At 32.2% G+C, this 15,446-nt stretch overlaps 1 protein-coding gene across 1 annotated transcript in view; it reads right to left on the minus strand.

Annotated features, from left to right (window-relative positions):
• The window catches only part of LOC127735947 (zwei Ig domain protein zig-8-like), a 64,123-nt gene extending 48,891 nt beyond the window's left edge, over positions 1-15,232 (minus strand). The window contains exon 1 of the mRNA XM_052246401.1: positions 14,851-15,232. Coding sequence (XP_052102361.1) covers positions 14,851-14,941 — 91 coding nt within the window. The 5' untranslated portion in view covers positions 14,942-15,232. The remainder of the gene's footprint in view (positions 1-14,850) is intronic.
• Between the last annotated feature and the right edge of the window lie 214 nt (positions 15,233-15,446).

Consider the following 15,446-nt stretch of genomic DNA (forward strand, 5'->3'; position numbering starts at 1 on the left):
TGATACCATAGCATACAATACAATAATGCTTAAGAATACAGTTGCAATGATACAATAGCATAAGAAACAATGATGCTTCAGAATACAATAGCAATGTTACCATAGCACACAATACAATTGTGCTTAAGAATACAATAGCAATGATACAATGATGCTTCAGAATGCAATGGCAATGATACCATAGCATACAATACAACGATGCTTTACAATACAGTTGCAATGATACTATACAATTATAGCCTTTGTAGGAGGTCGATACAAGGATATATTGACCTGAAAGAAGTATATTGACTGAGGACGAAGTCCGAGGTCGATATACTTCTTTGGGTCGATATATCCTGTATTGACCTCATAAATAGGCTATAATTGTTATATTATTAATTTCCGACCATATTTGTATCAAAATCGTCATTTGATTTTGTTGTAATTCTATAGATATCATATTGTCTTCTAGACAATAACAACAGATTAGTTGTTATTTCATTTACTTTTTTGATGTTTTTTTTACATGTTATGTATTTGAAGATTTTTTTTCTTCAAATAATCGATCATAGATATTTTTTTTATAAAACTTTTAACAATATCATGAAATTCATAACATGACGTCACAAAGTATATCGGTTTTTAGATATTCTAAAAATAACCGTGCAATATGCTTTTTGCCGTGCAATATGCATTTTGCTATCCGCCGTTTTCTCTCTACCTTCGAAAATATAGTTTAACATGTGACTATCCCTGAACGAATCAAATTAGTTAAAATATACGAATTAATAATATCATTGTATATGATACAATGATGCTTCAGAATATAATAGCTATAATACCATTGCATACGATATAATGATACTTCAGAATACAATACTACGGCGATAGATATAAAGATATTGTTCATACTTAATATTATTAATCGAATATTTTTAAGGATTTGTGATTCGTGAAAACTTGATCACATGTACATTTGTATTTGCTCAGTTTGCACGCCAATACTGTTGTGTTTAGCTTTTCGTAGGTCAAAAACAGCATATTGCACAGGGCATACAGCATGTTACTAAAAATAGATTCTAGAAATCCCCAATTTTACATTGTTCATGCTATAGTTGTTGATTAATAATATAACAATTGTAGCCTTTGGTTGAGGTCAATACGATGTTATATCGACCCAGAGAAGCATATCGACCTCGGACTTCGTCCTCAGTCAATATGCTTCTCTTAGGTCGATATAACCTCGTATCGACCTCATACAAAGGCTATAATTGTATAATATCATGACTGACAGATATTTTAAAAACAGTTTTTAACTAGGTGTGAGGATAATTTTCTTTTGACAAATTTACACAGAGTGAAAAACATTTGAATGATTTTTTGAAACACTCTAAAATAAATCTTTTTTGGTAAATATTGGTTTAAGAAAATGATACCACAACGCCGAAAATATTATATTTCCGCTGGCAACAACGCCGTCATTGCATCATCATCAACGCAGTTTTTCATGGACGGTGAAAGCAGTACACACATCAAGAGAAGGCGTAATACACAATGATTGATTAACACTGTATCTTTGTCAAATATCAAAAAATGATCTCCTGCCTTTACAAATATTTGGCCGTTTCTACTACAAGATATGGTTTTGGTTATTTTGTAGTCTGTTGAAATTGTCTAAATGGCTATTTAATGCACCGAGCACCTAACAACTACCTGTAAACAGTCGATTTATATCATTATAACCTATACATCTTACAAATATACACATTTGTACCTAATGTTCTTCGTTTTATATTAACTGAAACATGATCTATTATATATGTTAGATTAAAAATAAATGGTTTATGAAACAGTTTTCATTAAAAGCCGTTAACAAAGCCATTTATTTGAAATAACAACATAATTTGATAAATAGGTGCAAGTGTATCAATTCTGACGCATCTAATTTTTAATTTATATGTAGCATGCTGAAAGTCTTAAAGATTTATCAGACAAAGTTATTAAACATGTGTCAGAAGGTGAAACGTAGATATCTTTTAATGACAGAATCGTTAGTTTTCTTTTTCTTAGTTTTACGGTGTTGGAATTTGAATATCCTGTATATGTTAATTCACAAGTAGTGCAACATGCATATATAGGACGCCCAGCTTAGACTTTATGTCTGATTTAATTAACATGGTGACCGATATATGGCGGTTTGATGAAGTGCTTATTGACAAAATGTGAAAAAATTCAAAGAGAAATCCAACGGCCTGATTCATGTTAAAACGACTAGCGAAAAACAAATAAGACAATCCAATGAATTACAGACTCTTGACTTGGTACAGCACAGAAGAATGGGGCGGGGTTAATATGTTTGAGAGTGCTGAAATCCCCCCTTACCTGCAAGAACAGCATATAAGAATCAGGCTGAAAAGGCAATGATTCTACTAACTTTGAAATCCCCCTTTACCTGCAAGAACAGAATATAGGAATCAGGCTGAAAAGGCAATAATTCTACTAACTTTGTCTGTCTATTATAATTTAGGGATTAACTTGTTAGCGGACGCCCGACCCTTCATCTGACTTGGGATAGCGGTATAACAGCACAACGCATTGCTAAGTTATAGAACACTTACTAGAGGCCGAGATAAAACAATATTTAACAACTTTTTTGTTCCATTTAGTGACATAATCGTAATTAATGTTACAACCCAAATCACTACTGACTGGGAAGCATGACAACCTCCGCAAGGAAAAGTAGTGATAAGCAGGTACTATATAATAGATGTTAATTGAGTACAACCCCAATCACTACTCACTGGGAAGCATGACAACCTCCGCAAGGAAGAGTAGTGATAAACAGGTACTATATAATAGATGTTATTTGAGTACAACCCCCAATCACTACTGACTGGGAAGCATGACAACCTCCGCAAGAAAGAGTAGTGATAAACAGGTACTATATAATAGATGTTAATCGAGTACAACCCCAATCACTACTGACTGGGAAGCATGACAACCTCCGTAAGGAAGAGTAGTGATAAGCAGGTACTATATAATAGATGTTAATCGAGTACAACCCCAATCACTACTGACTGGGAAGCATGACAACCTCCGTAAGGAAGAGTAGTGATAAGCAGGTACTATATAATAGATGTTATTTGAGTACAACCCCAATCACTACTGACTGGGAAGCATGACAACCTCCGTAAGGAAGAGTAGTGATAAGCAGGTACTATATAATAGATATTAATTGAGTACAACCCCAATCACTACTGACTGGGAAGCATGACAACCTCCGCAAGGAAGAGTAGTGATAAGAAGGTACTATATAATAGATGTTAATTGAGTACAACCCCAATCACTACTGACTGGGAAGCATGACAACCTCAGTAAGGAAGAGTAGTGATAAGCAGGTACTATATAATAGATGTTAATTGAGTACAACCCCAATCACTACTGACTTGAAAGTATGACAACCTCCGCAAGGAAGAGTAGTGATAAGCAGGTACTATATAATAGATGTTAATTGAGTACAACCCCAATCACTACTGACTGGGAAGCATGACAACCTCCGCAAGGAAGAGCAGTAGTAAGCAGGTACTATATAAGAAATGTTAATTGAGTACAACCCCAATCACTACTGACTGGGAAGCATGACAACCTCCGCAAGGAAGAGTAGTGATAAGCAGGTACTATATAATAGATGTTAATTGAGTACAACCCCAATCACTACTGACTGGGAAGCATGACAACATCCGCAAGGAAGAGTAGTAGTAAGCAGGTACTATATAAGAAATGTTAATTGAGTACAACCCCAATCACTACTGACTGGGAAGCATGACAACCTCCGCAAGGAAGAGTAGTGATAAGCAGGTACTATATAATAGATGTTATTTGAGTACAACCCCAATCACTACTGACTGGGAAGCATGACAACCTCCGCAAGGAAGAGTAGTGATAAGCAGGTACTATGTAATAGATGTTAATTGAGTGCAAATCAAACAACAGGATTTGTCAGCAGCAAATGTGTACAGTATCAAAGTTTTCTTATTATATTTATACGGCATTCAACATTCCATTTATTCTTCTCGTAAATAAGTAAAAATGTTTCATTAGAAGCAAACTATGCAATTAATTAATTTCAAGTAATATATGATTTAAACAGAATCTTTCATTAGATAAAAGTACATTGAAACTTGAGCACATCAATAAAAATATCACAAGTTATTACTACAAACAAACAAACAAACAAACAGGCAGACAAACATGGTAGTATAATCAATTACAACTTATTGACTCCAATTGCAGTGAAACCAAGATTTTTTTTCAGGACACATGTCAATCCAACGAAGATTTATGGATTAATTGCTTGTTGGTGTTTAACGCCACTTTTAGCACTTATGACGATATCGCAATGGCCAGTATTTATTGGCGGAGGAAGCCGAAGAGAATCACCGACATTTGGCAGGAAACTGGCAATCCTAACCAATTAAGATTGGAGTCAAACGCATCTGCCATGAATGTGAGGAGGTTCCAACTCACAACCTCAGTGTTGACAGGCTAGTGATACAGTTTATGCACTACTTAGACCACTCGGCCACCGAAGCCCCTTCCAACCAAATAGAAAACACTGAAACTCAAAATTGATCAAACGCTTGAAGGAAAGTATTTATTTTGTCTAATATCCTCGGAAACAAAAGCAACTTTTAATTAGTAAAACGTTTATTATTTCTTTGAGATAGAAATAATTTAAGACTTCTATATACTTCTTTTTTCTTTCAAAACTTCCATCTTTCAATTATAAAAAAATCATAATAACAGTAGAAATACAGAATTCATTAATATTCGTTAGTTAACAGAAAATATAAGTTTTTGATTTATTTTTACAAATGAAAAACGTTGAGGAAAAATACGGTCGACAGCAAAATAAACCTGGAATAATAACATATTTAGGTTTCCCATCGTATTAAATGGACAAATTCTCAACCGTTTTGACGTTTTAAGTAATACAAACATTTATTTAACAATCTATGATAAAATGCCTACATATATTAAAATTGAACATAATTTTAAGATACGTGCTAGAATTGAAAATAAGGTGACGTTAGTATACACGGTGAGTAAAGGTGATACAAATGTAACCTGATTGAGGAATGGACATGTTCTCATTCGGTTATTCTGCTTTCTATCAACAATAGAAGCAGGTATTTATTTGTGTGTCAGATATTTATTCAAGGGCTTCTTTTGAAGGATATTTTTATTAAAAGTATTGAAACATTTAAATTATACATTATACAGAAAAATCAAACACCATTTTTCCTTCCTTGGTTCTGGTGTAGATTTCATTATTCCGTTGTAAGAGAAAACAATTTCATTTACCGTACACGTATTCATAAATAAAACATAAAACGATTCATTCATTTAATTCACAGTGGGTGCATAAGCCAATAATCTCTTTGATCCATTCAGTGTTAAAACATGTGTCATTTGTGTTGTACCAATTTAATCAGAATTTGTATTTTGTGGTCATTAAGTTACAACTTGATTTGTGTTTTATATCCGTATTATAGATAACATTGATTAATCATTTTTGTTCGACCATAAAATATATACGGATTAAAAACAGTGATATCCATGTGTTAGTCGTAAGAGTATGTCAGAGTGTTTCTATACATATCAAATCTTATATGTATATTGTTTGAGAAACATAAAGCTGTAATATCGAACTGAGCGAGCTGTGGCAAAGCCATTGCAAAGAAAGTGAAACCATGCATGAAAACATAATGTAGGAAGCAACATAACATATTACATGTATCTTATTTCTAATGGGCTCCGCAATAATGATTTTCCGTAGTTTTTCGTTCGTCGTTCTCTGACGTCATTTATAAGCTTGATTTTTGGCCAGTGTTCGGTATTTTTAAAAGTAGCCTTCAATCCTCTTGCGATCTACCCTATAACAGAACTTATTAATAAATTTGAAAACCTATCTGTAACAGTTTTTAATCTTTTACTAAACTGACAATTCTCCATTCTTGAATTTTTAAAACATACACGTTCTTAATATGAATTTTCTTGCCAATGCTTGCAACGAAAATAATAATTGATATAAAAAAATCCTATATAATTGAATCTTTTTCTCTCTGTAATGTTTGTGTTTCATCTTAATTTATTACAACTGTAAATAATTATGAATTCCAAATCAAAATAATATGCCACCATTAACATGAATTAGCACAATTACACAACAGGTGGTTTTATTTTAGGGTAAACAGAACCTATCTAGTGCTTTAATATTTGATGTCTGAAAAAGTTTCAATCCAGTAGTCATTTAAAAAAGCTGAATTATTATCACTATCTTTATTTCAAAAAACCTACAACTAGTACGGTAACAAGTAATGTAAATTTAAAAATTTAATGGACCGAAATACCTCACGGCTAAATTTGGTCTTATTTTGAAGATAAGTATAATACCCTTTGATTAAGGCATGTCGTAGAGTGCCAAAGTGGTGCAGATGTTTGAAAACTGTGGTCAAAGGTCAAAAGGGGGGATTTTAAAAAAATCGCAATTTTTTGACATTTTGGACAATTTCTCGGTAGTCCCTCATGATAAATGAGAAAAAAATTATATGGAATCATGCTCTGGGAGTGTTGCACAAATTCAGCTTGTCATATTTATGCCAGTAGTGATAAATACCCCCGCATCCAACATGGAAGAAAATGATAAAAATTATCTTTATCTACAGAAATTATCGACAAAAAATATTTATATTTAATATTTAGCTGTGTAATAATATATGACAACATATAAAGATATTTTTGGGAAAGTTTTGTTAACATGCCATAAAGAACAAAGGAGAAATAAGTACAGTATAATTAACACCCGGTCCATGATTCAATGAAAAAATGATGAAATTCATTATTATTTTTTTAAACCCAAAAGAATGTTGGAACTATAAAAAATAGTCTTGATGCATAAATGTTAGCATGAACACGATAGTATATGCATTTTATTTTATGTTAATAGGTCAATCAGTACGAGAGCAATATCATATCGAAAATGTGTGTCCCCTTTTTTATAAAACAACACGAACAATGGAATAGAGAGCATACTCTTGACATAAATCGATTTTAAAGCACGATATATATCAAACAAACACGATTCACAGAGATTATGATAAAAATGAAGATATTTGTGTATATTTCTGTAACACTTGACATCAATATGCACGTCCATTTGAAGTGGTAACGGAAAACTAAGACAAAAATGTATCGATTTGATGTCATGTTATAATTTCAAAATATTCGACAAAGTCTTCAGTTGGTTTACAAGCCCACCAACCACGTCAAGGTCGGAAAAATCATTTTATATTTCTTTTTTTTATTTTTTGTTAAGAGAGAAAACCTCCCTATACACGTCAAGTAAAAAAAGCCACTTGCAGCAAACACATGACTTATTGGACATTAAGATTAAAACTTATTCACCATCCTCATCGTTGCAATCTTCTAACAGTCTGATGAGTAAGCTGGTTTCTACAATCATCACTGCCCTGACAACCACAAATGCTTGTGCATGACAAATTTTGTTCATAGCATACACACGATTTGCTACAAATAGTTTTGCCTTTGCATGTGCAAACAAGCTCCTGTAGAAAGTCGGAAGACATTAGCCCTTCAAAATATACTTGATTTATGGAGCTATTCCCATTGTCCTTCCATATTCCAGAGGTGATCTAAGTGGTGTTTTGGCGATATGAGCATTCATCCAGACTAACACTTGTAGTGAAACTCTAAAAATGTGTTCTCTGAATGATGCCTCTGAAGGAGGTAGTCACACTAAAGAAGCATCCTTAGATAGCGCTGACTTCACTATCAATTTATTAAGATCAGCATGTACTGATTGAGCCTTGCCTTTGGGGTCATATAGATCAGCGATAAATTGTCTTCCCACTGCAATAGATGTTTCAATATCAGAACCAGCTAGATTTGTCAATTCCGAAGAAAGAAGACGTCGTATCGCATCCCGTTAGAGTGTGAGCAGCTGGTAGGGTGCTAGACATCACTGGTCCAATAACATTGCATATGTCGTGTACATGTATAAACAACCTTGCGTCTTTGATTGAAGAAACCTCAGTGTACGACCCGCAAAAGCCATGTGAATGTAAAGTTTCAATAAGATTTTTCGAACCATATTCATGATGCAGCTGAAGAGCCAGTGCTAAACTAAAAGAGGTGTCCTGGTTTTTATGCAGGGATATCACACACTCAGTTAAAGCAATACATTTCCGTACAGTATCACATGGGAGTGAATTGTAATCATTCTTCATTCAAAATGAAAACATTTGTCATCTATTAACCTGGCAAGAAAATTTATCAAAGAGGTAGGTATAAATTGTAAAGCTGTAGGGATAGAAACTTATGAAGGAGATGAATAATATTCATTTGAAATTTTGAGCGATCGTAAACTGCTTCTCAAACTTTTTGACGCATCATGAAGGGTCTGATCTTCCTGATGTATGGAATCATTTACAAAACGAAATGCTTTCTTTTTCACAAACAGATCATCGTGTAGACTTTCTGGAAAGGAATGTCATGCTCCGACTAATTTGAAGCATCATAATAAAGTTCCGTTTTCAAGTTCAGCATGTGGTTAGTAATGCATGCTGAATGACACAGTGCCGCGCTTGTCCTTGAAGTTATCTATAGAAAGTAAACTTACCATTGGATAGTCAGACTTGTCTTTTGCGGCATTTAAGATATTATCGGCACTTTCAATAGATTCGCTTTAATTGCTGATCTCGCTTGAATGACTTTTGTCTACAGAATTCAATAAACATTTAGACCACTGTAATGGTAATGCCATAGAGCGTGTTTTAACGCAATTTGATTCATACACGGAATGTTTTGCACTCGCTGTTGAGAATTGGTCTTTCCCTAATTGAAACGTTTCCAATTTTTTTTTCTACTTGGATAGGCTTTATAACACGACCTATGATACTTTATTTGTTCTAATGGATTCATTTTGGTTGAATCAAATTCATCATAAAGGCGGCGATAAACAGTACCCTGTCTCACATCTATTGCATTTAAAAGAGTATTTTACCCTTTTTCTGTTGTATTCGTTTGCAGAAATTTGGCAAATAACGCATTTTCATTTTCGGCATTTAGTGAGCAAATTTAACAGGACTCATGTCCATTATTTTCCGGGGTTTTTTCTCGGCGGTGTACCAATGTGGTCTAAAATTAGTCTATTCGAAAAACTCAACAAGAAAATAAAACACCTCAAAAGTTACTAAAACATAAAATCTGTACTAAGTCAAAAATCTAGACACAAGCATTGATAAAAATCTATATTAAATACGAAAATAAAGAAAATACACAGTTTAATTCTTTGTAAAAACACAGCAAATCATAAGTCAAGGGAAAATAGGAAAAGGGAGCGCAACAAGACTTATTGAGGTGAAAATTGAATAGTAAAACTGCTTTATGATGAATATTATAAAAAGGCCCGTAAAAGTAAATTTGTATGCTTTCTTAAACTTTTACTATTATTAAAACTTCTTGCATATTGGTTGTTCATCTATTTTTTGGGCAAATTGACTACTGGTAATATATATAAGAAAAGTAACATACTTTGACAGACGGTAAGATTGAAAAAAATGTCACATACATTTGAAAATCGTCCAATTTACTCAATTCATATGTTCATGTGATATTAAAGTTTGATGTTGAATAAAAGCTGACACATAACTGTTTCATTTGATAACAACTGTTTGATGGTTTATTCATTCGGGAATTTATTATAAGCGTTCCCGAGTTTGAAAATGAAAAATAAAAAAATCGGAAAGTCACACTTTATCGCAATTTTACAAAAAACTGCACCGTGGGAAAACTAGGGCTAAAATGAAAGTATAATGTTTACTCTATCTGCATGTGAATTTTCAGCCGTGAGGTATTTCGGTCCATTAAACTCTTTAAATAAGCGACTTTTTCTTGATTTGTCACTCTACTAAACGCCTTCCTTCGACAAAAAAGACAATTCTCACATCAAATTATTATTTTTAACAAACTGAACTCGGAAACATTTATTTTGAGTAAAACTGCAGATGTGTTCCAAATGTTTCTCTCTTTTCTGATTATCACGCAGTTTTCGCGAGTAGCAACTATTCTTTTTTTTTTAATATTACAGTTGATGTTATGATAATTTAGAATTTTATTAATGATTGTCTAATTTCTTATCGTTAAATACTTATCTCCATAAAGAATTATGCAAAATGAGAAATGAGAATAAAAACTTCTCTGATTTTTATATTTTAATTTATTTCTAAGACTGATAATCTTCATAAGATGAGTTCGGCTTGTAACATAGACGTTCAGGTACAAATATTATGTTAAATGCCTTAATGAAACATGGCATGACTGACTTGGCATAGATTACTGTTACGTCAATTCATAGAGGAAAGAAAACAATAAAATATATTCTATATAAAATAGAAAAGATTATCTAGATGTTTTCGTGTTCCAGTTTTCTTAGTGTTGTTGCTCTTCTTTATTGGAGCAAAGTTGAAAGTTTAAAATATCATTAATTTAGACAGATCTTCTTTTTAAAGAATTTTTCAATTTATGGTGATATTTACCACCGGTACTTTGACCAGGTGTGTAATGCTACTTACAAATCATACATAATCAGTATTGTCTGAATAATAGTACAGGTTTATTCTACAGTTCATAGCAAAACAATACAAATTAAGGTAGATGGGGTGTCTAAATTATAATCCATAGAATTTTTTAATAATTTGCCAAAATGTAGTTTATATCATGCTTTTTTGAAAAAAATAATAAAAAGAATGGGTCACGGGGCTTATTTTCACGCTACAGGATGTGCAAAATTGACAGATTTTGTATAGATTATGCATGGAAAACGCAATATTCTGCCATAAAACGAAAACTATACCATAGAATTTTGAGATAAAATATGAGAAGATAGCTCTAATATTATACTTTCAGATTAGAAAAAGAAAAAATGGGATCACCGGGCCCGTTTTCTTGCTACATAATAAAATAGATAAATTCCTAACACATTCTATTGTAAAAGTAACTTTATCTGAATTATCTGCCCTTACATTTGAGTTGCCTCCCCTTATGTGGCAAAGTTGGAAAAAATTGAATCAAACAAAAGTATTCTGTTTTTTTGTAAAATACAACCATAAATATAATAAAACATGTCATTTTCTATATTAAAATGAAAATTCTTACACATGAATTACCCACTACTCTCAAAATTTGCACATTTTATTAAAGGTCTAGACCGATTTTTTTCTGGTATTTCAAAATCCAAGATGGAGGAAGACACCCTATCTACCTTAAGCGAATACTAACGAGATTGATCAAAAGAACATTTCTATATGTTTTGGTTTGTTTCATAGCTCATTATTTAGTAAGAAGGACCTTTCATAACTGATGACTTTTCTATTAACCTTCCCCTTTACGCTTACTTAACTGATTTAGAGACATCTTCAGTCCCAATACAACACTTCGAGCAAAGAGAAATCACAAAAATGATATATAGTACCGTCTATACTTAATATACTTTAAAAATTATATTTCACTGCTCCATTTTCACATTCATTGAACAAATTCACAAAATGAATAACACTTTTGATTTATCAGACGAGTTTTAAAAAATGCATATTCCGTTATTGAAAAATAATAGTAGACTGTTTTAAATTGTTTCGGTTTTCAAATTAACAAGTCAAGTAAAGTTATAGGATTTCTTTTCTTTGTTTTCCTTATTTTTCTGTTTGCTGATCTGTTTTTATCTGTTATCGACGTTATATCAAAGATGATCTTTACATATATTTGTTACAACAATTTAAAACATTAATAAGACACCGATGTTCTCTCTATCAGTTGGAAGCATCATGGAGTGATGATGTAAACTTCAAGATTTTGTGATATCTGTTGCCTGTCAATCTTAACATATTTAGTGAGATTCCAACCTTTACTTACTAATAGGTATAACATTTTCTAATGTTTGCTAAATACCAATTAAAACATAGAAACAACTAACAACAAAGCAACAGAACTGTTGCCATGACTCAACTTAAAATTAAGAATATCGATTCACTAAAAAATAAAACTGTTTTTTTTTTAATATCGGATACAGAATTGAAAAGGTTGCTGATCTTAATTTTCAGAATTAACCGTATGTCATGTTCAGTTAATATTGACATAATATTTCATATTCATGTTTTAAAGGAGGGTATCGTCAATAAAATAAGATGCATCTCTATACGCATCTAAAATCTAAATAAATAATCAATGCTGTATTGTCACCATTATCAAACGAACAACATAGTTTTGATTTTGAAAACTACCCCAATACTTAAATAAGACCCTGAGAGGGTTGTTGTGAACATTATCCATAAAAAATAAAACAGATTAATAAAAAAAATAGGACCAAACTGTAAACTTCAACACTAACCTAAATTAGAATAGGACCAAATGTTATATTATAACATTTATTTAACCTAAATTATAAATATATGTTGACATGATATTCTGACAGAGTCTTAAAAGTCGGCATGACATTCTTTTAACAGGTTGACACGACATTCTGACATTGTCTTAACTTAGATTGACATTCTAATAACAGGTTGAAATGTCTATCTAGTAATGTCCTAAGTTGGACTCTTTCAATATGTTGACCTATTAATCCGACTGTATACTAGGATGACGGAATTTTTGTTATTCTTATACCGAGTGTTTCTGTCATTGTGATAAACTTACTGGTAGACAGAAAGTTCTTAAGTTAGTATTCTGATCTCCATTATGAAGTTTAAATCGTCTGATAGTGATGTACTGTTTATCAATAGAAGTTCTATATTTTATTTTAATAGCTAGGTTTATGTCTTAGAACTGTTTATCAATACAAGTCATGAAATTAAGTTAGATGACTTGGCTTAACTGAAAATCTGAAATAAAGTTATCTCAATATGATTTGTTCATTCAAATGGATGCATTGTTTAACTGTCAATCTGGCTGTATACTGATCATCACAGGCAATTGACAAGACGACGGGTGCAAAATGAAAAGTCGGATAGGCTAACCCTTATGAAACCCCTAATATTACTCACAGTTTCCATAAATCTTGATGTACTTAGCTTTTGAATATATTTTTGGTTTTCGCCGTTCGTCTTTGGATGATTTTGTTGATAAGTACTCCTGTCACGTACGTTTTGATTTACATGTATATCGTTCACATATTGTCTTTTAAATTGTAACCTCTTATCCCCATTCTCTCTAGTAGATTAGGTATTTCCTATAAGTTTTTTGTCGTATAAGATGTATTACTAAAAGGCAAATAACATTATTTCTGTTACGAATAAATCGTCCGCGACATATAGTCGTATAAATCATTAATAAAAAGATGGAAGTATTGTACTAGTAACGAATAGGCTTTAAATAAAAGATACAACATAGTTTCCACCTGGCGTGGATAAATGAAAGACTGTTAATAGTAACTATCTTATATTAGGTAACTATAGGAATCTTACATAAAAGTTGGTATTCAAGTAAAAATATACAAGATCAATACAAATGTTACTTTAATGCAATCTGACTCAAATGCGACTTTTCACATAGTATTGTTGTCATGAACCCTACATTGATATAGGGTTGCCTAATGAACAACAATTTAGATCAAAACATCGAATACACTGATAAAATTAAAACATTTATAGTGATTAAAAGAAAACCTATGTATCCAACACAATCTGATACTTTGATGCTTTTTTTCAAAGAGGAATGTCAATTATAAAGAAAAATCAAACACAAGTTTTTATTTGAATGTGATCCGACTATTACAGAACTTCAGTTTTGTAAATGCTTATACAAATATGTTTAGTACTTATGTGTTCTTTTGGATGTTCTAGTTGACTTATTTCTAAATGTAATTAATGAACTAATGAAATATTTATACAACATGTTATAAAATCCTAGCCGTTAATATCACATAAAACACTTTTGATCGTTAATATCTGCTAAAATACTTTAAACAAGTTATTAAGTTCAGTATCATAATTAATTTAGAAATGTTCCGAACTTCCAAACGTTTCCTTTGTGGGTAATACATGTAATTTAATTGTCGTTCAATTTTATCGTTGAATATCCATTGAAATATCCGAATCATGCACACCGTAAAATGTATATGGTTTCCTACACAATATACCGGTTATGTTGAAAATAAATTCTAATTTTTCAATTCATTTAGTGTGATATTTGTTATCTTGTATTTGATACAACTTTATCAGTGAATGTTATTCAGAGGCGGATTGATGCGGGGGGGGGGGGGGGGGGGGGGGGGGGGGGGGTCAGGTTGGGGGTAGGGGAGGGGGCAGGTTTTGAGGGAAAAATTTGGTTGATTATTTAGGGACCACTGAAGCATGACTGGAGCGGGCCCCCTCTTATGGCAGTCAGTGGGATCCCCCCCCCCCCCCCCCCCCCATGTAAATTTCTGGATCCGCCACTGATATTTGGATTGCCTGCATGATTTTGCAAGAACCGAAAGAAAAATAGTATATGTACTAAAATTGGTAATAATTGTGTATAGTATTCTTTCAAAACTGAATGTCTTAATCAAGCAACTTGTACACCATACCTTTTTTCCTAACTTGGTATTATCCGGAGTGTAATCTTCTTGTGAATTGATAAAAAAAAACATGCTTTCAACTGAGGGTTTCAAAGAGATTTGTATCATGATTATGACTAAAATGCAATATGTATCTCAAAAATAAAATAAAACAGAATAGCAAATGATGAATAAACATAAAAACAAACGATTAATTAAACAAAAATATATATTAAGTAAATGGAAGATACACTTACCTAAAGCAGAGCAGATTAATATCCATAAACAGATTAATTTACCAGTAAAATTATCTACACATCCATTATTGACTCTCAATTTCAACCACATGTCTTTCCCGTCATTTTAGAACTAACACTCTATATAAAATTGCAATTAATTAATCCAATGAAAATAATGGTAACATAATTAATTACCCGCACAACAGCCAATAAACGGTTATAATGTCCTCAAAGTATAGAGCAGTTATCAAATATGCGACTGTAGGAAAAATAGTATTTGATTTGGGACATACCACTGTATTGTATTCACTTAACAGTTAGCGTAGGGATTCCTTTTCGATATTAGCATTGAACGTGATTTATTAAATAGCGTACATTATATATCTCATCTCTTGGGTAAAAAGATTTCTTATCATTTAACTCCTGTCGTATATGCATTTGCATAATTGATGATTTTACTTGTAAAGTTAAACACACTGATTTATACAAGTTAGGACCGACTTTAAAAACGTATATAAAGAAAATGCCTAATGGATTTTTTGTCAAGATGTGATGGTGTATTTCCTTTAAACCAGGGAATGTATCGTTATTCAAATATTTACTTAGTGATTTAA

Source organism: Mytilus californianus, unplaced genomic scaffold (genome assembly GCF_021869535.1).
Source record: "Mytilus californianus isolate M0D057914Y unplaced genomic scaffold, xbMytCali1.0.p SCAF_3, whole genome shotgun sequence".
Taxonomy (NCBI): domain Eukaryota; kingdom Metazoa; phylum Mollusca; class Bivalvia; order Mytilida; family Mytilidae; genus Mytilus; species Mytilus californianus.